The sequence below is a fragment of the Hypoxylon trugodes genome (assembly GCF_022578975.1).
Source record: "Hypoxylon trugodes strain CBS 135444 unplaced genomic scaffold F4822scaffold_4, whole genome shotgun sequence".
In the NCBI taxonomy this organism is placed as follows: Eukaryota; Fungi; Ascomycota; class Sordariomycetes; order Xylariales; family Hypoxylaceae; genus Hypoxylon; species Hypoxylon trugodes.
Window position 1 is genome coordinate 3,184,094 of NW_026250019.1, and position 21,932 is coordinate 3,206,025.

Consider the following 21,932-nt stretch of genomic DNA (forward strand, 5'->3'; position numbering starts at 1 on the left):
CTTTCTTGACCCCGGAGTTTCTATAACTCCCTAATGCATCTATCTCAAACAGGAAGTCCCCTAGTTGTACCACAACCTTATCTCCCCGTTTAGGATTAGCCTGCGGAAGCTTCCACTTAGGAGGTGTTTGGGGTTTACAAGCTTTCGTGCCTTGAGCTAACGTACCTCCCCCAGCAGCTACCCAGTAACACCACCAGATCTGACACCATCGTCACGTTTCTTATTGCTTAGGGGGGTAATGAGCACGTTTAAGCACATTTTGACCTGGTTTAAGAGTTAAGCTCATTCGGGTTTACCTTCCCATCTCTTTTCCATCTTTATTTTGTCTTCCTTTGCACTAGGCTCAGCTCCAGTTTCTGATCGCCGGCCGAATCCAACCTGAATCAATACTCCCGACGTAATTTTCAACTAGATAATATCATCAAGATGGATCACGGACACATGGACCATGGCGATATGGGTCACGGTGATATGGGCCACGGTGACATGCCACAGATGTGCAGCATGAATGTCAGTACATAATAACCTAAGTTTCTACCTGTACACAGCATCATTTCCTCTAGCTTCCTGCACAGCGACTGGGGCTATGCCGACTAACATGTCGTTCTCGGCGCCACCAACGCCCTCATTGGATACCGATGAGAATGGAAAATGAAAAGGGGAGAAATGAAGAAGATGAACTAACTCTTGGCTTCTGGCGTTTTCGTCCAAATAGATGCTTTTTACTTGGGATACCACCAACCTATGCATCATCTTCCGGCAGTGGCACATCCGCGGTACCGCATCCCTGGTCTTCAGCTTGCTGGCTATCATTGCCATCAGCGCCGGCTACGAAGCCCTGCGTGAGGGCATCCGACGATACGAAGCCTCAATCAGTACTAAGCAGGACATTTCACCCAGTGAGTACAATGAGCTACCTTCCCACACCTACCGACCCGCCCCTCTCCCCAGCCTTATTCTTCCAAAACTCCACTTCCCTCCCCATCGTTAGAAAAAAGGCAGCAATTAGTGCATATCGTATAACACGGGAAACCATGCTACGATCTACACTACTGCCGCATCATGACAATCACACCTCAATTGATTGGCACGCCTTTGGGGAAATCCTGGGCTAAGATCTTGCCGTTGCGAACAATCGAGGCGAACCAAATACTGAGAGCACGACTTTGCTTGGGGTAGGACGAAACAGCAGCAGCATTGGACAACGAGACCACATCATCAAAGCCATTCTGTACGGTGTGCAGAACTTTTACGCCTTTATGATCATGTAAGTTGACCCCCAATTTCGCGTTTTCCGTAGTAGATAGGAATATGATACTAATATTGCGGGTGAATATACAGGTTGCTGTTCATGACGTACAACGGATTCGTCATGTTTTCCGTCGCGATCGGAGCTGGCCTTGGATACTATTTCTTCGGTTCGCACACGAAAGCTACCAAGGAGACGGCTTGCCACTAGACGTAGGAATATGTAAAATGCTAGGAAATGAATGCAGAAAGAACACGAGGAAGGCGTACGTGGAGTCAAATTTGGAGATCTACCGAAGCGGTACGAATGCCGATCTATTGCGGTGAATTCATTGCCAAAAACATGGTAATACTAGGATTACGGAGGCTTGAGCCACTATGAATCTACAATACGAGCAACACAATTTTTCGCGTGGGTGTTGGTCGCATCCGTCTACATCTTTGCATCCTTGACCTCGTCTTTAAGAGCGTCTAGTCCCACCTCCCTTTTCTTCTTTTCCGGAAGTCGACCAGCGTCGTTTAAATATGCTATGATATGTTCGTCCCCGTAATGGTCGTTATGCTCGAACTCGGGTTCTTCGTTATACGCGATTCTCGCCGCGTCCACTAACATCCTTCCCGTAAGACCCCAGACCAAAAATCGTTGAACTGTGTCTTCCTCTTCTTCCAACTCATCCGCTAGGGCAGCTTGTCCGCCATCTCGGACTTTCGGTTTTGTTACCTTCTGGTTGTTTACCGGGACGTGGAAATTATGCACACGCCATGGTTCACTGTGCCAATGGTGCCAATACCCATCATACCAGTCCCCCGGTGGTATCGTCTCGCCCTCATGCAGCTCGTCCTTCATCTTTAAGAAATTATGAAAAGGGCCGCTGAAGACCGCTGCCACTTCCTTCGCGTCTAGTCGGGGTATCATACTCTCATCGACCATCGCTTTCGGTTTTCCAGGCACGTCGTCGGCGTGTAGGAACGCTACGCATGGGCGTACGGCTAGTTCGGTTTTCGCGAGACTGCATGGTAGGCAGCAAAGCGGTTCTATTCGGAAGGGTTTCGGGATCTTGGCGTCGTCCATGGGAAGACCGATTTCTTCCCATGCTTCGCGGCGGGCTATTTGATCTGTCGTTCGGGGGCTTATTAACATATGGACTTTCCGATATATGATTTGCTAGTACTTACACGGTGATTCTGATAATGAGTCGGCTTTCCCGCCGGGGAAAGCTGCGTGACCTATTAAAACACAAGGCACATTAGAACCGGACATGTCCCGTACATCATATTGGTTTATGGGAATCTGTTGGCTGTCATACCGGAGAAGTTCCGTAAGCTAGTCGCCCGCATCGTAATAACAACCCTCAAATCACCCCTCCGATCCGCAAATAATAATATCAGCACGGCAGCGCGCCGGCTCACCGGTAAGCGGTCCCAAGTCGGGAAGGGTGGGGGCTTGTAGGCGCGCAGACGCGCGATGGCGGCCTTTGATCGCATGAGCATGATGTATATATATATATATATATCTTCGTCTTTTATATTCTCATATAGATATTGTTCTTCGCGTTTGTCTCATAGCAACATCTGGGGGATGGTGAATAAGGCAAGGTAGTTAGAGCGTGAGTATACTGACCGCCGAGACTGCGTTAAGCGGTGCCATCGTAGACGCATCCCAATAGTACGAAGCTAGGTCGGTTTGTTCGGTCGTCGGGCGGTGTAAGTCGAGAGAGACGGCGAGATCGGCGGGGAGGGTGGTCGAGGGTTGGGTTGTGGAGTTGCGGATGCTTTGCAGGATCTCGGCGGTTTCGAGCTCCGTGAGGGGAGGCGAGTCGTTTCTCTTGTCCGTGCCGGAGGTGTCGGAGGTCCCGTTGACGGTGCTCATCGTGAAAGAGGAAGGTGTATATGTCACCGTTCTCGGTACTACGTTCCTGCCTGTAATTTTTTGGCTAAGGTGCTGGAGTCCGATGTGGGTCTGTCCTTGCTCCTGACGTATCATCCGCGGGGTACTCCACAATTCGATTAGAATTTATTGTGACTTATAATGATTCATGAATGAAGACGGTCTTATTGTTATCACGGGTTTCATAGATAGGGGTTAGGAGTTATCGGAGCGGAGTTTATAAGACGGAGTCGATGAAGATGATTAATTTCATTGTCACTCCAGCCTCTTCAGTTTCTAACTTTGATATCTTGTAGAAAGGAAGTTGAGGTTTTATTACAGTTTGCCACGAGGAAATGATGTCCAAGTGCCATCGCATGTTGCGTACACTTCACCCTTCTGGCCTTTAGCCTCAACCCGAAAATGTACTTTTCGACCGTTCGTCTCCGCCAGATGTGTTGTGACTACCACGATTTGAGGAGTCTTGATAGCCTTACGCAGCCTAACGTCCATTCGACTCGTAGCGAATCCCAATTTATCGAAGCCTTCGGATGTTGCTGGTAAAAGGCCTTTAGCCTTCTTTTGTTTGTGGAGTTGATCACATATGATCAAATAAGAACCCATCGACTCGTCCATCAACGCAGCGATTAGGCCTCCGTGCGCAGTCGCGTTGAATCCATTGATTCCAGGTCTCAAATCAAATAGGATAGAGCTCGAGCTCAGTAGGAATGGTGAGCCATCGTCCGGGAGAACTTTGGGGTCTTGGTAGAATCCAAGACAATTTGGGATTGCGTCGTCGTTTTGGAGAGTTCGCCTGAAAAGTTGATCTTGTGATCGCGGTTCTATGCTCTCTCCAACTATACGGCTCGGTACAACGAAGGTAACGACGTCGGGGGCATGGATTAGCGCGGCGCACCACGGTATGGCCTCGAATTTGGCCTGGTCACGAGAATTTGCCATTTTGTAATATAAAACTTATGTTACATTCTACTTCAATTCTATAACTAATTAGACCAAAAGGAATTCAAGACTTATATGATCCCGATAATTCTCGTCGATAGAAGGGTGACATTTGATAACTGGACGGGAATAAGAGGGTTCCGGTAGTAAGCCGAGGCACAGGCAATGTCTGTGCCATAGACAATCTCAAGAATCAAGCACACCTTATCCCGGCATACACGCAAAAGCGGGGTGCGGACGAACTTTTGAACAGCCGGAGGGATAGAACAACACCAACACCGCTATAGATGTTACTAGTCCTAGCATCAACACTGGGTCATGTGGAGGTCACCTACCCCTTATATGGAATAGAGGTCTTGTCGCCAAACGTGTCAACCAATAGCATTGTCAATATAGCAATCGCGAAACAATGTTGAATAACGAGATCGTAGGATGACGCAGACCCCAGATTCCGGGATTGATAAGGATATTAGCCTCCATCGCCGTCCGTAGTGGAGCAGCCGAGGCATGTAACTGATAGTCTCCACACTCAACGAATTTCGACTCAACAAGAATAGGTGATCATAACTGATGTTCAAGATGAAATTTCCCAAGTTCCGAGGTTATCCAATGTCAATTTTCTTTACATGATGAGGGGAAAACAAGATTATTCGTGTAGTCAACTTTTAACCCGTTGACACAACAAATATTTGTTGACAGCAGGCAAGACTTCAAGCGGCATTGGCGATGTGGCCCGCTCCGGGTCCGGTAGCCCCACCATCCCGACAACTCCATTCAACCAAAGCCGAGGAGAACTCGCCGTTATGTTGAAGAAAAGTGTCAACATGCGGCCAAGTAATAGTTTCGAGACTGTTCACATGTCTATACAATTATTTTATGTTAATTATGTATTAAAGGCTGCGGGTTTACCAACAATACGAACGCCATCAACTTTGCTCAGGTAGTAACACTCAATATTATTCAGTATGGATTCTTTCAACATTCAAGTTTATTGGTCGTCGTTGGCAATCCCCATATTTGCGGGATATCTTCTTTTAGTACGATTGCTTCGTTACCAACGCGCCGACTCCATCTCGTCGGAGTTCGGCCCAGGAAAGCGGCCATTGTCAAGCATGACAACGCAAGAAGCGTTCTCTATTATGCAACAGCTGCAACAACTCGAATTTCCACACTCAATGAGCAAAGCAAGGACTGTCGCACTACTCAAGGTACATACGCCTCAAATTCATCGCATCCTATTTCTCTAAGATGATCCGATTCTCTAGGCAGGTGGCATCCCGACAATGTCCAAGTTATTCGCCGTTACCGGACAGAACATAAGGAAGAACGCCGGCAAACGTGCCGTAGATACGGAAATCCTTATCCGAGAAGTCCAATCCAACCCAGCCGACTCAGACCGCTACATGGAATCAGTAGCGCGTATGAATTACCTACACGCACGTTACCGAAAGGCAGGGAAGATCTTAGATGAAGACCTACTACACACTTTGGGCTCCAATGTCGTGGAGATATTCAATATTGTGGATGGATCTGAGTGGCGCAAGCTTAGCGATGTTGAGAAATGTGCCGCTGGAATATTTCACAAGGTACTGGGCGAGGACATGCTGATTCCTTACTTACTCCTTCCATCTAGTGCGCATGGCTGGACCGACGGTCTTCACTTCGCTAATGAGCTGTACGACTGGACCATCCAATACGAAGAAAGGGTGGCTAAACCCGTGCCCACGGGGGATCAGTATGTCCGGGTATATGTGGATGGTGCGACATCCGGACTTCCAGCACCATTTACCTCTTTCCTTAGAAAAGTGGTCGCTTTTGACTTAGATGAAACAATGAGGATTAGTTTGAAGTGAGTACTACGCCTACATGCCTCGTCCAAGTGTAGCTGACAATACGTAGTTTAGAGCGCCCTGGTGCAGTACTATCGCTCCTCCTCAACTGTGCCAGAGAACTCCGTAGGACGCTATTGCGACACACATGTTTACCCCGACCCGCTTTCCTCGCGGTACACAACGTGGGGGAACACGCGAACCCCGAGACAAATCTGTATAACTTCGATCGACTTACTTTACAGCCTTGGTACGTAAAGCCCGACGCATGGAACAAGTGGAGTCCAAAAGCGCTGCTTCTCAGCGCGCTTGGTGGTAGGTCACCAGGCTCCTTGGGCGATAAGTACCATCCTGGAGGATACGATTTAAAAACAATTGGCCCAAAGCCTCAGGAAGGAAAGGGTATCGAGGACATGGCAGCTACTGTTGAATTCCTCAAGACGCGAAATTCGACAGGTTGTCCATTTTCGAGTATGGGCGGACACCAGTAAATTGTCCAGTGTGTAGCACCTGGGCCGGAGGGTACCTGGGTACGAATCCGCCGTCTTTTGGGCGATGGTCCCAACCACGATCTTCATCGGAGACGGGAATGACGTTTTATGATCCCAATTCTCATAGCTGAATGCACGGGCTTTTGTTGGTTCCTTGAACATTTCTACATTCCTATTTCTGTACCTTTTCTATGTTCAGTGTGGTTATGATGTTAGGAATTATTAGTGGACTTAAGTCGCTTGTAAAGTTATCCCCGACCGTCCGGTCACATACAAACAACATAGCAGATTGAAAAGGGGTATGAAAACTCAACTATAAGAGAAGCTTGAACTCGAACGCTGAGTACTAGAAGTTACTATAGCTTCATTGCAGTACAAAGGAATTAAACCGTGTTCTATCTTCGCTCAAGCTGGAAGTCGCTTATCTCCGAAGTCGATTCATCTCCATTCCATAGAGAAACTTGGCCATAAAATGGCTTTATCAGACAAGAAGATTGTTCTTATCACAGGTGAGTGACTTACCGAGTATTATGCTCATAATTGCATACCCAAGAATAAGTGCTAACGTGAGTACGTAGGAGCCAACCAAGGCGTAGGCTATGAGACGGCCAAAAACCTAGTTCAGTCATCCCGAGACTACCATGTTATCCTAGGTAGTCGAGACGCCTCAAAAGGAGAAGCCGCCGCCAAAAAACTTCAAGCCACCGAGGGCGTTAAGGGCTCCGTCTCATCAACACAGATTGACGTGACTGACGGCCAATCCGTCGATGCTGCAGCCGCCCGTATTGCCACCCAGTACGGAAGACTCGATGTCCTCATAAACAACGCAGGCATCGTCTCCATGGTCAGGCCTCCATCACGGGAAGTCTTCCGACGTATTCTCGACACGAATGTCGTCGGCTCTTTGAGCGTGACCGAGGCATTTTTAGATCTACTACGTAAGGCTGTCCACAAGCCACCCCGCCTTATATTCGTCTCTTCAAGCACGGGTTCCATCACCCATGCATCGAACCCCGAGTCCCCTTATTATAGCCCCGGAGGCGCGATTGAGTATCGGAGTAGTAAGGCTGCGGTCAACATGATGATGGTTTTGTATTTCGCGCGGTTGAAGGAGGAAGGCTTTCTCGTGTTCGGCGCCGACCCTGGTCTGTGCGCTACGAACTTCACTGGCGATCCTGAGTCGCTGCGGCAGAGGAATGCTGCGGAGCCTTGGCAGGGCGGTGAACGTGTAGCGACTGTTGTTAAAGGGGAGAAGGATAGTGATGTCGGGAGGGTATTGGGGGTATATGGTGTATCGCCGTTCTAAGATGTCATGTAAGAATGGCCGAGAAAGGTGGCTTGGTGGCTTAGAAATATGCCTCGATACCTGCCTGGTACATACCTAGGTAGATATGTACCTAGGTACCTACACATAAATCTGCCTTGGCTAGGTGGGGGTATAAATACACAATAGAAGCAGGCTCTCGTCGCCTTTATTAACGCATCCGAATTCCAATACTTCCAGGACTACGAGGCGGCAATATAACACTATATCTCTAGAATCTAAGACTCAAAGCCTAGGGGTCATATAATAGTCACTATTAAAGTGATTCATTGAGGTATAACATTGCGCATCGGCACTCTTTCCCATGTCTCACCATCACCACCATCACCACCATCATCATCACTCTCATGGTAACCCGATCACATGTTGCAGATGCTACGCGACGAATAGATTTGATATATCATATCTGGGAATAACAACCTGCACAAATTGCGTCCATCTACTCTGCGCAAATTGTGACGGGTTTCCGGGGGGAAGTCAGGCAGGGGGGGGCTTCTTAGGCGGTGGCTTTATCGGGGGTAGTGGTGATAGCGGTAGCGGCGACGGTGATTATGGCAATTCCAATCAAGATGATGATGTCGCGACGTATCGTAATCAGCTACCGCCACCGGCTATAACTTATGGGCACATGTTCCACCCGGATTTTGAGGCGCCTGACATCCACGGCTCGAAAATCGACGCGAATGAACAATTATTGAGTGGCCCAAGCAATGCTCGGATAGAACCAACGCTACCTGATTTTCATGAAGACCCTGATCCGCCTATCTTGAAAGATTTAGCGTCACCATTCCGCTACGAACCGACCCCTCCCGACATAGATTTAGATACCAATACACTGAATGTAGCGTCTGAAATAGAAGGAACGAACATACTACTAATTCAGGGATTCGCCGCTTTGTTCCATACCAACGAAGCTATGAGGACTTTAATTTCCTCGGCAATGGAAAAAGAGGGCGCGGAACTAGATGTTATACGAGCTAAATCTAGGAGACTATTAGAACGATTCGCCTTAGAACTCGAGGCAGAGATGCATGGGAACACTTACCATGCGGTTTCGGGGTTCATCAGATCCTTTTCAGGCCTTATCGTTATGGAAATGTTCTCAGCCCTTCTTCTTGGTGACCAGGATTCTAGAGCCCAGAACCCAGAGTCTTCGCAAAATACGACACCCCCCCGAGAGTTGGTTGAGAGATATCTGTGCAGGAATCTTGGCTCCGCCGATGAAGTCCCAGGGCATGTCGATCGGATTGAGCACTTCATCGAGGAAAGCATTGCTTATCGAGCGTTATATTCGCGGCTCCACCATATTGTATTCCCCACTATGCACTCTAGGCTACAAGAACTGGTGGATTCGTGGTCAAAGCCTGATCACAGATATCATGGTTTTATCACCCGTTACAAGCTCCCTAATCTTGTCTCGGAGCTACATAATATAGATCCACAGAAAATCAAGTTAAACCTAGATGGTAACTTTATTGGCCTACATAGAATAATCAATCGGTATCAAAATGCAGTAGAACTTTGGACTGGAACCCGCTGGGATTGGTGGCCGCTGCCACAATGTGTGAGGATCTTGAAAGAAGAGGAAGTACGATTGCAATGGGATTGCGTAAGTCTGCTCTTTTCTACAGTTCAAATAGCTTCGCTTCGAAATTGCACTCTAAACTATTTTTTCTAGGCTTGTGGTGAGGTTAGATGGGCAGAGGTCCCCTCGCCTTTCTTTAAACGCCTAACGTCAATCATTTGCAGCTTACCCCTGTCTGGTACCCCTGAGCATACTCTACCACCTCATCTACCTTCATCTCAGAGTATTTTGGGTAAAGCAGCTATAAGAAATAATCAAAAACACATTCGACCGAGCCAAAATACACATACGCATCACCAATCGACTACTTTTCTTATGGGTAGTGTTGGGCAGTCCGGGTCGTCCCAGGTCACTACTAGCCATGCAACTACTCCTAAGCATCGCATTATCCTGATAGTTAAAAAAGGGGCTGATTACGATATCGCCCAAATTGGTATTGATACTTTTTCTTCTTACGAATTCTTTAGTTCGCTCAAAGAGCATTACTTTCGTATTCGGGGTTCTTTCCGCAACTGGTTCAGCGTTTGGCGATACTCTCATTGTGACTTTTATAAGGTACGCACTATCGGTACCGCGCACGGCCTAACAACTGTACAGATGCAAACCAAAAGCTAATGAATCTCGTGAATATAGTGCGAAAAGTTCGACGATCATGCATTCTTCCCGGCAGAAAAGAACAAGTTTCCCGATATCGCCAATGACGACTATGAGTATGCCCCGAAGCCAATGGATAACATCCCGCCAATCAGCGAACACGAGTTTCAAAAACGCTTCTGTGCGTGTTATAATCCAGGGGGGCTTTGTCGTTTCTATCACAAGTGCAAGTCAGTGGGTGCTCACTCTTCTGCAACAGCACTCGAACTTTTTCCCAAAAAGAAGACTGAGCTCAAAGAAGGGGGAGATGCTAGAGAAGATTTCTGGGGGATCTATGCTCGTGAGTGGATCAGCTTTCGACGGGTATCATTCTATAATTTTGTTTGTGTTCTGCCAGTGGCCATCTTTTTCATTTCCCGGATTTCCCCTGCGGGATACGGCACCGACCTGCAGAATCCCTCTGTTCCTTTCTTTATGATGTTTGCTATGCTCTCTTTCTTCTGGGGCATATTCATTACGAGCGTGCAATTCGGCAAGTCGCATTGAGGGCACGGCGGATTTTATTATGAAGTGTACCTAGGTAGGTATAATTGGCAAACGCCAATATGAGTGAAGAATTTACTAGGAAAATTTACCCCCTTTTCATTTGCCCCTTTTTGCAGCTCGTTAAGGTCATAAACCCAAGCGACGCATGGCTATTATCGACTATCGGGACATTTACTTATCCGTTAGTGGGGCCAATGACAGTTGGTTTGCCCCTGGGTACGCACATACAACATGTACATAGGTAGGCATCTCCCTAAGTAGCAACGTACCTACCGAGGGACACTTATAAATAGGGAGATTCCCGTAAGCCTGAGATCCTATAGGACTTCCTCCTAAAGAAACAACACGCAAGCTAACTTTTACTTCTTGTCGCACTTGCGAAATTACAAAATGGCTGATAAACAAATCTCGACATGGACCTGGTTCCAGGTACCGACTTCGAAGACTCTTGATATTTCTATTTTCAAGCCACTGCTTGCGAATGAATCGGACTACTTTGAGACTTATTATGGACGAGTTATCGAGTCTCCAGAGCAACATGTCTTAGTTATACCCTGGAGATCGCGCGCAGCCTACGACGCCTTTACGAAGTCGAGCCAGTACGAAGAAATGATGAACAATCTCACCGCACTTTCTTCCAGCAAACCTCAAACGCAGGCCATAAACTTTGGCAAGATTGCTTACTACTGGCACCTAGTGCCATATATGGAGATTAAGACCGTGTACTTCCCCAGCTCCGTCTCCACACAGACGCGTGAGCAAGTGAGCGGAATCAAAGGTCTCGTTCTTTCGATGCCCAGTTTTGGCAGGCAGTTTGCCCATCTATCTCCTCATCGAGGCCTCCCGTGCAGCGGGTGGATTGATGATCCTCGGATTTGGGAAGGTCAAGACACGCTAGCATGTATTTGGTGTCATTATTGGAAAGATAAGGAGACCGAGCATGATTTCAAGACAAAAGAGAGAAGACCTCCCAAGAACGGCGAGACATATCGGCCACTTGCTTTGGAGAAATTCGAACAGGATCTAAAGGACTTAGGAGCGATTGGGTGGAAGGAGATTCATATTGATTTTGAGAGGCTACATTAATACAGTAGTGTGGTTGATATTAGCCATTAGAATAGGGAAATTCTATGGGGAGTGATGTATCTAGTGCCAATTTGATATGTCTAAGCTACCCAAGAACTATCCGGAAGATCCTTCTTCGCCGGCTGGAAGGGAAGAAGCATGCTCTTCCCCAAGTCTAATATGGATCGCTTCGTCCCAGCAGCCGCTGGCTTATTCATGGATTTCGAATTGGCAAAGGTGTATTGCGGGAATCGCTGGCCGAGATAATATGCCAAAGCGTAGAAGGTATATGACTCGGGATTCGAAATGGCCTTTTTTGTCCCAAACCGGACGACAGAGTTCAGCTCGTCTGTTTCGTGACATCAGCTTATATGAACAATGTATGTATTCTCTCAGACCCCTTACAGCCGGCATCTGGCGTCTGCGCAACACCCAGGGTTAAATGGAACATCTCGTGGAACAAACTCAACGAATGGGCTTGAAGAGTGGAAATCGACGTTCTCTGAGTTGTAACGGCGGGGATATCAGCTAACGAGTTGACTTGGTTCGAGTTGAAATTGGGCACGCAAAGGGTAACGGTTCCTGGTGTCGTCTGGTCCTGAGTGACGGCTAGATCATTTGTCGTTTTGCAGTAGTCTCCGGGTACAGTACTCAAATACTGCCTAAGATCATCCGACCAGAATGGTACTGGGCAAGTAAACGTTAGAGTTCTTATTGTTAAAACCGAACAATCCAGAAAAGAAAGGAATGCACTGTACCTTCATTTAGTTTTATAGGGAACACATCTTCGATCTTGGTTCCATCAGAATGAAGCTGGCCAGTTGTTGCATCATATGCTATATCTGTCCATTTTTGCTCTAAAGACATCTGTTTGTATCACGGACCTTGAGTGCTAAGAAGATTGCAGAAATACTCACCTACGAGCCAATCGCTACTACAAAACAACCAAGGCTTACCCCCATCGGGTTCGGCGTTCCCGTCGAGAATGGCTTTGACCCTATTGATTGGATCTAGGTACAATTATATTTTAGCGTATGTTAAATGCTTCGGCGAGGGGAAAGGAGTACGCACCACCAGCCTGTTTTGCGTCGTCATTTGGGCCAATACTGAAAAAGGTCTGCAGATATTTTCGATTATCTGTATCTGTAGCCGCCGCACCAGTGGATGCTGAATATATCAGCGTTTGTGAATCCGAAAACCACTGGTCGACGTTTTGGCCGTCACATCCACCATTGGTTGTCCCGCTTTTGACGTTGAAGACATCGTGGACCGTCACCCCCCTAACGCCTTTGATCAGGAGGCATAGGAGGATAATAGACTGGGCTATTTGATAAATTGGTGTACAGGTGCTCAGAAATCTCGCCATATTGTTGAAATGCGGTAAGTCGATTTTTATCTTAATGCTTCACGAATGCGATGATATTTCTCTGCCTGGAAAACAAGATAATGGATAAGAGTCCGCGGACCTCGATGGGGTAGAAATTGATTGGAATTCTACGAATGCTTAATATGACTATATAGCTCCATCTACGGACGTAGGAGTCTAATGACTTAGAGTCTGGGGCATGACTTGATATGGTATGAAATACCTGGGGGCCGGTTGGGTGCCATTTTTAGCATCGGGCGAAATATATTAGGATGGAATTTATGCGGGACGAGGCCAACAACAACATTAGAGTCCTTATGACGACGACGCTCCTGCAATATGATATCAGTGGTTGTACTATGAATCCTAAATGTGAAAAATAGCATCTCAGTCATACACAAGCCACGATATTCTCGTCCTAATAGATTTATTCTCCCCGTTTATAGAAGTTGGCTAACCCCTTAATATCTGCTTTGCTTCTCGGGGTAACACGAGCCAAGTTTCAGCCGTGTGTTATACAGCAAGCCAACAGCTCGCGTAGCAGTCGAGATAAGCTCCTTCGCGTCAGCGGCTGTTGGGACGGTGGAGGGAACAGCCCCAACTTCCAACATCGAGATAATTACCTAAGTATACATTAATCCTTCATAGTTAGGTACTTAATGCTTCACCACCTCGCTAGGTATCTTCGTTTTGACTACCCCTAACTCCTGAATAAATTTCTTCGACACGCATTGAGTTTGCGAGAATTATTCTCAGTAGAGTAGACACAATGTTTTTCAAACCAGGACTTCAAGCCGTCTTTTTGCTTCTCTTTGGAGTACTCGTCTCTTGCAACAAAAATCTACGTCCATACCAAATTGAACATATACGTTCTGAATCGGTACAGGCCGTAAGAGCCTATCCGCTGCTACCGCGGTTCACAAATTCCACGTCATCGCTGTCACGAAATATATCTACATCTACGTCCACAGCAACGTTTGCAACGTTTACACCTTCATCTTCGTCTTCACCTTCACCTTCACCTTCATCTTTGTCTTTGTATTTGTCTTCATTCTCATCACCAACATCTACATTAACATCTGCATCAGTCTCTGCATCAGTCTCTACATCAGTATCTACACCAATATCTACATCCACGTCTCAATCTTCTTCCTCGACTGATATACCAGTGCCGCCACTAACGACGTTTCCCCCTCTAACAAGTGTGACTACATCGACGCTTAATTCGGTTACAGGAAATACCCATACCAACGTAAAGGGTACAGATGTTCCGGTACTTCATGGCTGTTTATTTTGCCCACCCGGTGATACGGGATTGATTCTCTTCGGCATCCCTACTACTCCTGGGGTCTACCCACCCCCTCCAAATCCGTAAGCAATTGGATTGTATATGTATGGGGGATATCAACTAATTCATGCTTTCAGGCCAGTCCCTAATTTCCCACCGTTAGTCGCCCGCAATTGCAATTGAGTATGGAATTGATACTGACTGATATTCTAGCGTCACAATAGGTAAAGATGGAAACCCAACAGTAAGCTCGTCTGAAGATACTTCGACGCCCACTTCGAAGAGTTCAAGCAAATCTTCTACCTCTTCTGTAAGTTTATTCACCTCCTTGTAGTGCTCTCAGGCGAACTAACAGGTATCAGACGACGTCAAGTAGTAGCTCAAGGACACCAACCCCAACAATGCCGGCAGTTACATGGGAGGCCTGGGGGAACACGGAAGAGAGCCCCAGTGAGGACGACGCTGCAGCTGACTACGTACAATCACAAATTGACTCCGCGTTTGGTAGTAGTAGTGGCACATCTTCCTCTACTACCTCTGCCCTATCATCTACTACGTCATCCCCTATCACGTCATCTTCTGCTACACCCTCCCCTAGTGCATCTCTTTCTACTTCCTCAGTATCGGCTACATCAAACTCGACAACTGTGTCACCATCGACAACGAGTCTAGCCAGTACGACTCCGAGCACCGAAAGCCAGAGCCCCACCGAGACATCAGCGCTGCAATCAACCCCAACAAGCACAGAACCATCTACAGCCCCACAGCCGTCGACAAGCACTGCTAGCTCATCTTGGTCATGCGTAACTATAGTGCTAGTAAATAATTCACCCTACACAAAATGCTCATACTAAGCCTATGATGGTACTACTCAAGCTCGCTCCATTAAAGGAGTCGTTCGTACAACGCGAGCGATATCGGGAGATGACTAAAATCAGACGTACAGAAAACTATTCGTTCAATGCTAATCGCATTTTTCTCGCAAGTGATGGCTGCGCCGCTGTCTTTGCTTACGGTAATGATAAAGCTTGATTGTTGTGTGAGAGAGGGGGGTAGTACGGTTCGTATATTACAGTGATTGGGAGGGGTTTTACAAAGATGTAAGCGTATAAGGCCGTGGGATAAATGGGAACTGGTCGGGTATATATGGGGTAGTCAAGGAATGAGGGTTTTATCTCTTCCCCCTTTCCCACTTATCCTTTCCTCCCCCTATTTCCCTCTCGCGTATGTGGGAATCCGCCCGGGGTTTACAGATAGCATAATATTTGGACCATCATCATCTATGCTTCTAGAAATTTGCTCTCTTGCTAATAGACGACATCGTATCCTGCAACCGATGTTTTCTGCTTCTCAAGTCAACTCCCTGGAGGTTGCTTTGAGGAGACTCTGACTGGCTGCGTGGAAGTGTATCGCTTGGCGCGGGAGAATCACTGTTGGGAACGGACCCGGGAACAGATCGACCATCAGAGGAATCAATACTTGTCCCGAGTCCGCTATCGTAGGTTGTATCCGTGACTTCTTGGGGTGGGTCCCCCTTTATAGGGTCACCGCTATCCGTCCAGTGCCAATGAAGACTCATATTATGCCCAAATATGGCTGCACCCTCAGAGTCCAGTTTTATCTGCGTTTTTTTCTTTAGGTTACGCATGAATCTTATAGGGAACAGAGCCTGGACTGGATCGTGATGCTTGCTAGCGTTGTCTTTGGTGCACGAGCAAGGGTTGAACGCAGCTTGTTTCGTGTGCCATATAATATTATCGCATAATCTTCTCGGATTAGAGTTTGGGTCGCCAAGATTCTCCATAACCTCATGAAGGTCAGATACGCAGGCAGCAAGGTAGTAATTCCCGCTTGGCAGTATAGACCAACGAGGGCAAGATATCGCTGTATCGTACTGTGGTTGGATTAACTCGCCAAAGCCTCTCCCAAATAGTGTCACTGCGTGTATCGCTCTAGTAAAGTCGACCCACCCCTTGGCGATAGTTTGAAGGTGGGCAACCCTGGGGAAAAATGGATCACCGTCCGTGGCCAAATCCCTAAAATCCCAACCTTCTAACTGACGTCGTGGTCTAAACTTGATTTGCAACCCGGACCGTCGTTCTGCGTCGGTCTGTTGGTCTATTAACTTCTCCAGAATGTTATATATATGTTCGATTCGATCCTCTAGTCGATAGTGCCGCGTTTGTCTCTTTATCACTGTGGTGTTTTTCTGTTTATCCGTGGTTTCTTCGTTGTAGACTTCAGTCTTGTCCACGTAAAGTTTGAGGTCACGATTTGCCTCGCTTATCAAAACTTCTAGCGCCGAGGTAGATCGGAATGAATCGACTGTATCATTTAAAGCCCCCGGACCTAAAAGCCACCTTGATTGAAACTTGCGCTTGCTATACTCCAAGGATGCCCGAAGGACATGGAGTAGAGCACTGGCTCCATTCACCAGCCAACCCCTCTTTTCCTCCTCGTCCCAAAAAACGAAATACTTAGATGATATCCACTGCAGTTTCGTGAGGTAACCTAATCTAGAGATACGAACAGGCTTTTCTTTGTTCCCCAAAGTAAAACCAGCCATACCTGTAATGAATTACCCTCCCAAGATTTCGGCTTTTTCCAGTACACAACAAGAGTGTGCGCTCGGTAACCTCGATCTACCTATATTGTACACAGCTCGGGTGGTTCCTAACGTGCATTGTCAATCATCACGGCCCACCCACCAAAGGAATGACATACCTACCAACAATAGATCTTGCGTTAGAGCACCAGCCCAATATATGGCGAGATTGTTCGAAGCTCGCTATTTTTACGTCCGCGTGTTCAAGTCCGCAGTCAAGGTAGGATATTCGCTCATTGGGGTTCTCATTATAGAGTAAGTGCCAAACAAGTAAGTTTTCCGATTGCTTGGTTGGGACCAGCATAGTTGAGAACCCTTTAACAAAGACTTTTGACTTGAACATATCGACGTATCGTGCCCTCGCCAGGGAAACTAACATATCTAATGGCGCCTCTAATCCTGTATCTATTTCGCGCCTTTCAAGTATGGGGAAGCTTTGGGCGATGACCGGATTGGCGAATAGATGGTGCCAACACTGTCCGTTCTCATTTTGGGGGTTTGCCTGGGGGTTTTCAGTGTTGAAAAGGATGGAGCATTCTAGTTCCGATATTTCATTGCGTAAATGAACTGCCTGGGCAACATATGGGGTACAGAGGATCGCTCTGTGGTTAAGAGGCGAAGATCGCAAGGCCGCACCTAGCCATGCAAGCTGCTCTCCTATTTCTACGACAAACTCTGGGATCCCTATAGCCGTTACTATAACTGATTCAACGCCAATGAATGCTTCAAGTGTTATTTTGCTTGGGCGGTTGACTGCAGAGGTGTAAGTCCCATAAGTGCGAACAGGGCTCTAAATAAAGACAATGCACTTACAGGAAAGCATGCTTTTATATTCCGGACACCTCAGCATCTCTTGGAGAAGCTGAAGGGTCTGGGGCGCCGTTGATGGCCATATCTGTGTCATATATTGACGACAACTTAAAGCTTGGGCATCTGTGTAAGATCCAGTAAGTGTGATTGCATTTGCGACGGCTTCTGCGTTAGGCATATCGTACTCCTGGTCATTTAAAAAGACTAGTATATCCCAGTCTACGAAGTAAGTAGCTTTCGTGCTTTCAGGAGACACCTTCCGGCTAACACGGCTTCCCTGAGGGATAGCAATCATTATAGCTTCCCTTATATTATTTAGGGCATATGGTTTAGCTCTTGAGAGGGCCGTCTCTCTGCGCATCCGTTCAAGAAGCCAATTATAGCCGGGGTCGTTATTTATTAATCTTCTATACTCTTCTAAAGGCGGGACATTGGGGGGTTCCTCGTCAGTCGGGTCATCATCTGGCAGGATATCTTCCCGCATTTCTTCGAGATCTGTTTCGTCATTGGAAGCCAGCCATCGGTCCATGATTTCCGTTGAACATGCGCCCTGCATAAACGGAAGTTCTTGGTCCGATTTATTTGTCTGATAGCAATTATTTTTGAAAGACGCGGCGATTGAACTAATAGGAAGTCAGTATCCACCGCTAACTAATGTATACCTAGGTATCTTTCGAAGGGATTGACGTACTCCCGATACTTATAAACGAAGACCATTACATCGTGGTGCATTTGAGAAGAAGAAGCTCTGTAGCCAAAGTTGAGAGCCAAAGCTTTCAAAAGTGTAGGGAGGGTAGACGATAGCTTCTCGATCGTTTCTTCATCCATTTCTTTCGCCCCAATCTCGTTAAACAAGTCGTCGGCAAGTGTAGTAATATAGCTTCCTCTCTTCACTTCAGATATGTTTGAAATTTCCGTGTACACAGTTTGGACATCGTCATCGTCATGTTGAATAAATTCAAGGGGACTTCCTTGAGGTTGGTTTATCAGCTTCTGATTAGGTAATCCTAGTTGGTGGTTCAACGCAGCGTTGCTGCGGCATGAGGCTGTTGCGTAACCTGAATCAGAGGGTAGGAAGAGTGTGGTTAGGTTCGCGGTGGGCGGGCTCTAGCGGAGGGCAGGAAAAGAAATTCTCCCCCAAAAAGAGCCTCCAAGTTTTAGCAATTTTTATGTGATCAGAGCGGGTGAGATGGCGCAGATTGTCTCTCGGCGGTAAACCCGGTACCCGCAAATAACTACGGCGCGTAGGCGGTTTCGGTTCGGTTTCGATTCGACATTTGGGACAATGCCATGTCATCATGTGGGGGTGCCGTTGTCCTGATAAACCCACACACTTGAGATGGTACCAAGGATGTCTACAGCCCTATATTTTTTCGTAGAAAGTAGTCAGCTCACGTCTATATACACTCTTGGCTTTATATATCTATGTCATGGTGGCATATTCCACTTACGTTGATATTACGACATATTATCATAGCGTCAAAGTGAGACTGATTGCAGGTGGCACAGCGTCCTGGGGATTGCTTGTTTTGGTCGGTCAACTTGAGGATAAAACCACGCGGGACCCATTCCTCGAAACTAGGAGGTACTTCAGCCTTAATAAGATACTCTACTTTACCAGTTCTTTGGATAGCCACATCGTCCAGAATGATTGCTTCGAAGAGAATATGGCCGTAATAGCAGAGTACACTCTCGCCTTTATCGAAGAGCGAGGATGAAGTCTGATCTCGATCGTAGGATGATGGGTCAGAGTATTCAAAAGCAGGTTGGCCTAGGCCTTTGTGGGGACTGTTAAGCGTTGCATTCCAAGATTAGCTTAAGGATTCCTTGAACCGCTGGGTGACTTTCGTTCGGATCGGCCTCTAAACAGTGCGCGCCGAGCGGTAGATCCTAATGGGTAATAATACTTACAAACTATATGGGGGTATCGCGGGCATTTCGTGCTGCTGAATCGCCGGTGAACTTGAATTAAGCTGCATCCTCAGTTATTATATGAGATATAATTAGCCTCGTGGATATGGTTAGTGGTATGGTGGTAATCAGATAGGTATAAATGTCTGTTTATATATTCTGATCCGAAGTTTGTGCTCGAAGTCTTCGTCAAGCTACTATAGCGCTCGTATTGAAATAGCCTTTCGAGATTGCCTTGCGATGATTCGCATTATTTAACTGTTGTTATAAAGTTCTAAAAAGCTGCAGGGAAAGGAGTTAGAACTTCATGAATAAAATAGACTATCCGAAACAAAATCTTGGGTTTCTTGCTTATAATTTGACTCCCACAGATGTAGGCATAGCAAAAATTTCACTATCTCGGCTCCCCAACACGAATCTGCCTTTTAATCTCAGCCCGCCTCTTCTCCCTCCTCGACTCCTCCGACCCAACCCCCATCCCCAGACCATGTCCTAAGCCCAGCTGTTTCGCCTTGGACAATATACTTTTCATTCTCTTTGGTCCATTTTCTGCCTTGCCTTCTTGCTGAGCCCCTCCATTTTCCTTTTGAGCGGCAGCCTGCATATCACTAGTACTTATACCCCTATCATCCCTGGTGCCACCGTCATCACCATTACTACGAGAAAGTCCGCGCACCGACATAAGCGACCTAGCTAATCCCCCCAGCCCCAGCCTTCCCGGCAAACTCGACACCCTATTCCTATTCTTTCTCGCATCGTTTTTGCTTTTACTTTTCGAAACCCCTCCTCCACCACTAACACCACTCCCCCCCTTACCATCCCCTTCCGATGCACTCTTCCGATGCAAAGGCGTACGCTGCCTTTCCCTTTCCCTCTCCTTCTCCCCTCCTACACCTTTCCCCCCCTCTACACCCTTCCTCTCAATCTCAGCCTTCACCCTCCTCTCCTCCTCCAACCCCGGAAACGGCGTCTTAACATACTTATCCACAAGCGGGCGTTCACTCAACTTCAGCGGGGGCGGGGGTGGCGCCGTCCTCTTACTACTATTCGCCCTGGCCCTAGTAACCGAAAAGCCATCAGTCTTAGCACCTATCCCCGCCCCAGCCCCCGCGAAGGCGACTTTAGGCGGACTAGCCCCGGACCCGGTAACCGGTGATGCGAGTTTAACCCCAGAATCGCGTTTCCGGCCCGAAGCCGCGCGAGACGGAGGTGGTAGTTGCGGTGGTGTGCGTAGGGCGGAGTGGGGTTGGTATAGGAACTGGTTATGGAGAGGAAGAGGAAGAGAGATGTTATTCTTAGGGGACGTCGGGCTATAGACAGAGTATGTACTAGATCCAGAATTAGAATGTGAACGGGAATGTGAAGCGACGGAATCCCGTAAACGCCGGAGATTCGGATCGGAGGGGAATGAACTCGGCGGGTGGACTACGGCGCCGCTGATAGGACTCCCGGGGTCGCTGTACCGGAGGTTAATCTGTTGGATTTGGTGCTCTAGATACCATAGTGGCGTTATAGCTTGATCACTGGGTGATTGTTCCGTTTGGTTTTCTCTAGATCCCGAGCGGCTTGAATTTGAACCGTCCTTGATTGAAGGTGAGTCGGGGCTCTCGCTGGAGGCATTATCTAAGTCGGAAACTTTCGAGTGAATGCTACGCTCGGACTCGACTGGGGATATAGGTGAGACTTCATGTTGCTGGTGTGTGTTGTTGCCAGATAAAGGTGCTGAAACCGGGCTGACGATATCTTCATCTCTCTCGTCAACTTCTAAAACCATGAAAGCTGGGTAACGTGGTTGCGGCGAGGCTATCGTGGGTGGCCGCTGTTGCTTCTGCCTAAACTGCGGCACTGACGACGTTGTCAGTTGAAGCGGCTGGACCATGGCTAGTCCAGCATCGTTAAGCATTCCCGTCGTATCGGGATTTTGACGACCATCTTCATGTTGGCTTACAAGCAGCTCGGGGTTTGATGCTGTTTGTGGTTGGGTGTTCTTCTCGGGAGAATCGGAGCTGGATGGTGAGTTTGAATCATTCGGCCGCGGTGGAAGAGCTCTATTAACATACGCCGGTAGAGCTTCCGGCGGTGGAAATTGCTGGCGCTTTCCGGCCTTCCATTCCATCTCTAATTGATTTTTGTCATTGTCGTGTCCCATGAAATTGTGACTTGCAGTCATTCCGAGATGACAAGAAGTTTGCTTTCCAGAGCGATTAAAAAACCAAGACGAGAAGGACCTATTGAATATTTGCAGGCCCATCATGCCATCATTTGCCCCGGGAATTCAAACAAAGAGCCCGTGGCGCTGAAACACCGAGGGTGGTGACCGGATCGAGTCTTTCTCCAAATCTGGGTTCTTTGTTGAGCGTACGAAGAACAAAGAAAGATCGTCATAAGCTACTCGGGTCAGCTTACGGAATACGTTTCGTAGGATTGTGAATTCCACATTCTT

General features: G+C 47.4%; 10 protein-coding genes across 10 annotated transcripts; 6 read left to right on the forward strand and 4 right to left on the reverse strand.

The window, feature by feature from the left end:
* The first annotated feature begins 92 nt into the window (after positions 1-92).
* F4822DRAFT_228430 (Ctr copper transporter family protein) lies at positions 93-1,570 on the forward strand. The gene is made up of 4 exons (XM_051454091.1): positions 93-510; positions 716-899; positions 1,141-1,267; positions 1,342-1,570. Exons 1-4 carry the CDS (start codon positions 427-429, stop codon positions 1,457-1,459), a joined length of 513 nt encoding a protein of 170 aa, XP_051315967.1. The 5' UTR covers positions 93-426; the 3' UTR covers positions 1,460-1,570.
* A 111-nt stretch (positions 1,571-1,681) lies between these two features.
* On the reverse strand, positions 1,682-3,118 carry F4822DRAFT_428536 (NUDIX hydrolase domain-like protein; the record flags this gene model as incomplete). The annotated part of the gene is made up of 4 exons (XM_051460931.1): positions 1,682-2,364; positions 2,425-2,475; positions 2,556-2,721; positions 2,870-3,118. The coding sequence occupies 4 exons, from the start codon at positions 3,116-3,118 to the stop codon at positions 1,682-1,684; spliced, it is 1,149 nt and encodes a 382-aa protein (XP_051315968.1).
* A 264-nt stretch (positions 3,119-3,382) lies between these two features.
* Positions 3,383-4,404, reverse strand: F4822DRAFT_228483 (HotDog domain-containing protein). The gene has a single exon (XM_051454092.1). It carries the CDS (start codon positions 4,073-4,075, stop codon positions 3,452-3,454), a length of 624 nt encoding a protein of 207 aa, XP_051315969.1. The 5' UTR covers positions 4,076-4,404; the 3' UTR covers positions 3,383-3,451.
* A 541-nt stretch (positions 4,405-4,945) lies between these two features.
* F4822DRAFT_228497 (uncharacterized protein) lies at positions 4,946-6,816 on the forward strand. Its single transcript, XM_051454094.1, has 3 exons — positions 4,946-5,283; positions 5,341-5,924; positions 5,975-6,816. Exons 1-3 carry the CDS (start codon positions 5,041-5,043, stop codon positions 6,393-6,395), a joined length of 1,248 nt encoding a protein of 415 aa, XP_051315970.1. The 5' UTR covers positions 4,946-5,040; the 3' UTR covers positions 6,396-6,816.
* F4822DRAFT_228488 (NAD(P)-binding protein) lies at positions 6,632-7,871 on the forward strand. The gene is made up of 2 exons (XM_051454093.1): positions 6,632-6,904; positions 6,974-7,871. Exons 1-2 carry the CDS (start codon positions 6,868-6,870, stop codon positions 7,699-7,701), a joined length of 765 nt encoding a protein of 254 aa, XP_051315971.1. The 5' UTR covers positions 6,632-6,867; the 3' UTR covers positions 7,702-7,871.
* A 300-nt stretch (positions 7,872-8,171) lies between these two features.
* F4822DRAFT_228499 (uncharacterized protein) lies at positions 8,172-10,639 on the forward strand. The gene is made up of 3 exons (XM_051454095.1): positions 8,172-9,328; positions 9,398-9,859; positions 9,938-10,639. The coding sequence occupies exons 1-3, from the start codon at positions 8,348-8,350 to the stop codon at positions 10,442-10,444; spliced, it is 1,950 nt and encodes a 649-aa protein (XP_051315972.1). The 5' UTR covers positions 8,172-8,347; the 3' UTR covers positions 10,445-10,639.
* Positions 10,639-11,625, forward strand: F4822DRAFT_228522 (uncharacterized protein). The gene has a single exon (XM_051454096.1). It carries the CDS (start codon positions 10,835-10,837, stop codon positions 11,528-11,530), a length of 696 nt encoding a protein of 231 aa, XP_051315973.1. The 5' UTR covers positions 10,639-10,834; the 3' UTR covers positions 11,531-11,625.
* Positions 11,611-12,875, reverse strand: F4822DRAFT_428542 (uncharacterized protein; the record flags this gene model as incomplete). Its single annotated transcript, XM_051460932.1, has 5 exons — positions 11,611-11,858; positions 11,915-12,196; positions 12,268-12,366; positions 12,427-12,519; positions 12,581-12,875. The coding sequence occupies 5 exons, from the start codon at positions 12,873-12,875 to the stop codon at positions 11,611-11,613; spliced, it is 1,017 nt and encodes a 338-aa protein (XP_051315974.1).
* A 1,615-nt stretch (positions 12,876-14,490) lies between these two features.
* On the forward strand, positions 14,491-15,234 carry F4822DRAFT_228631 (uncharacterized protein). Its single transcript, XM_051454097.1, has one exon. The coding sequence runs from the start codon at positions 14,565-14,567 to the stop codon at positions 15,015-15,017; it is 453 nt and encodes a 150-aa protein (XP_051315975.1). The 5' UTR covers positions 14,491-14,564; the 3' UTR covers positions 15,018-15,234.
* A 217-nt stretch (positions 15,235-15,451) lies between these two features.
* On the reverse strand, positions 15,452-21,659 carry F4822DRAFT_428544 (uncharacterized protein; the record flags this gene model as incomplete). The annotated part of the gene is made up of 7 exons (XM_051460933.1): positions 15,452-16,679; positions 16,746-16,836; positions 16,892-17,521; positions 17,582-18,201; positions 18,270-18,685; positions 19,030-19,355; positions 20,306-21,659. The coding sequence occupies 7 exons, from the start codon at positions 21,657-21,659 to the stop codon at positions 15,452-15,454; spliced, it is 4,665 nt and encodes a 1,554-aa protein (XP_051315976.1).
* Between the last annotated feature and the right edge of the window lie 273 nt (positions 21,660-21,932).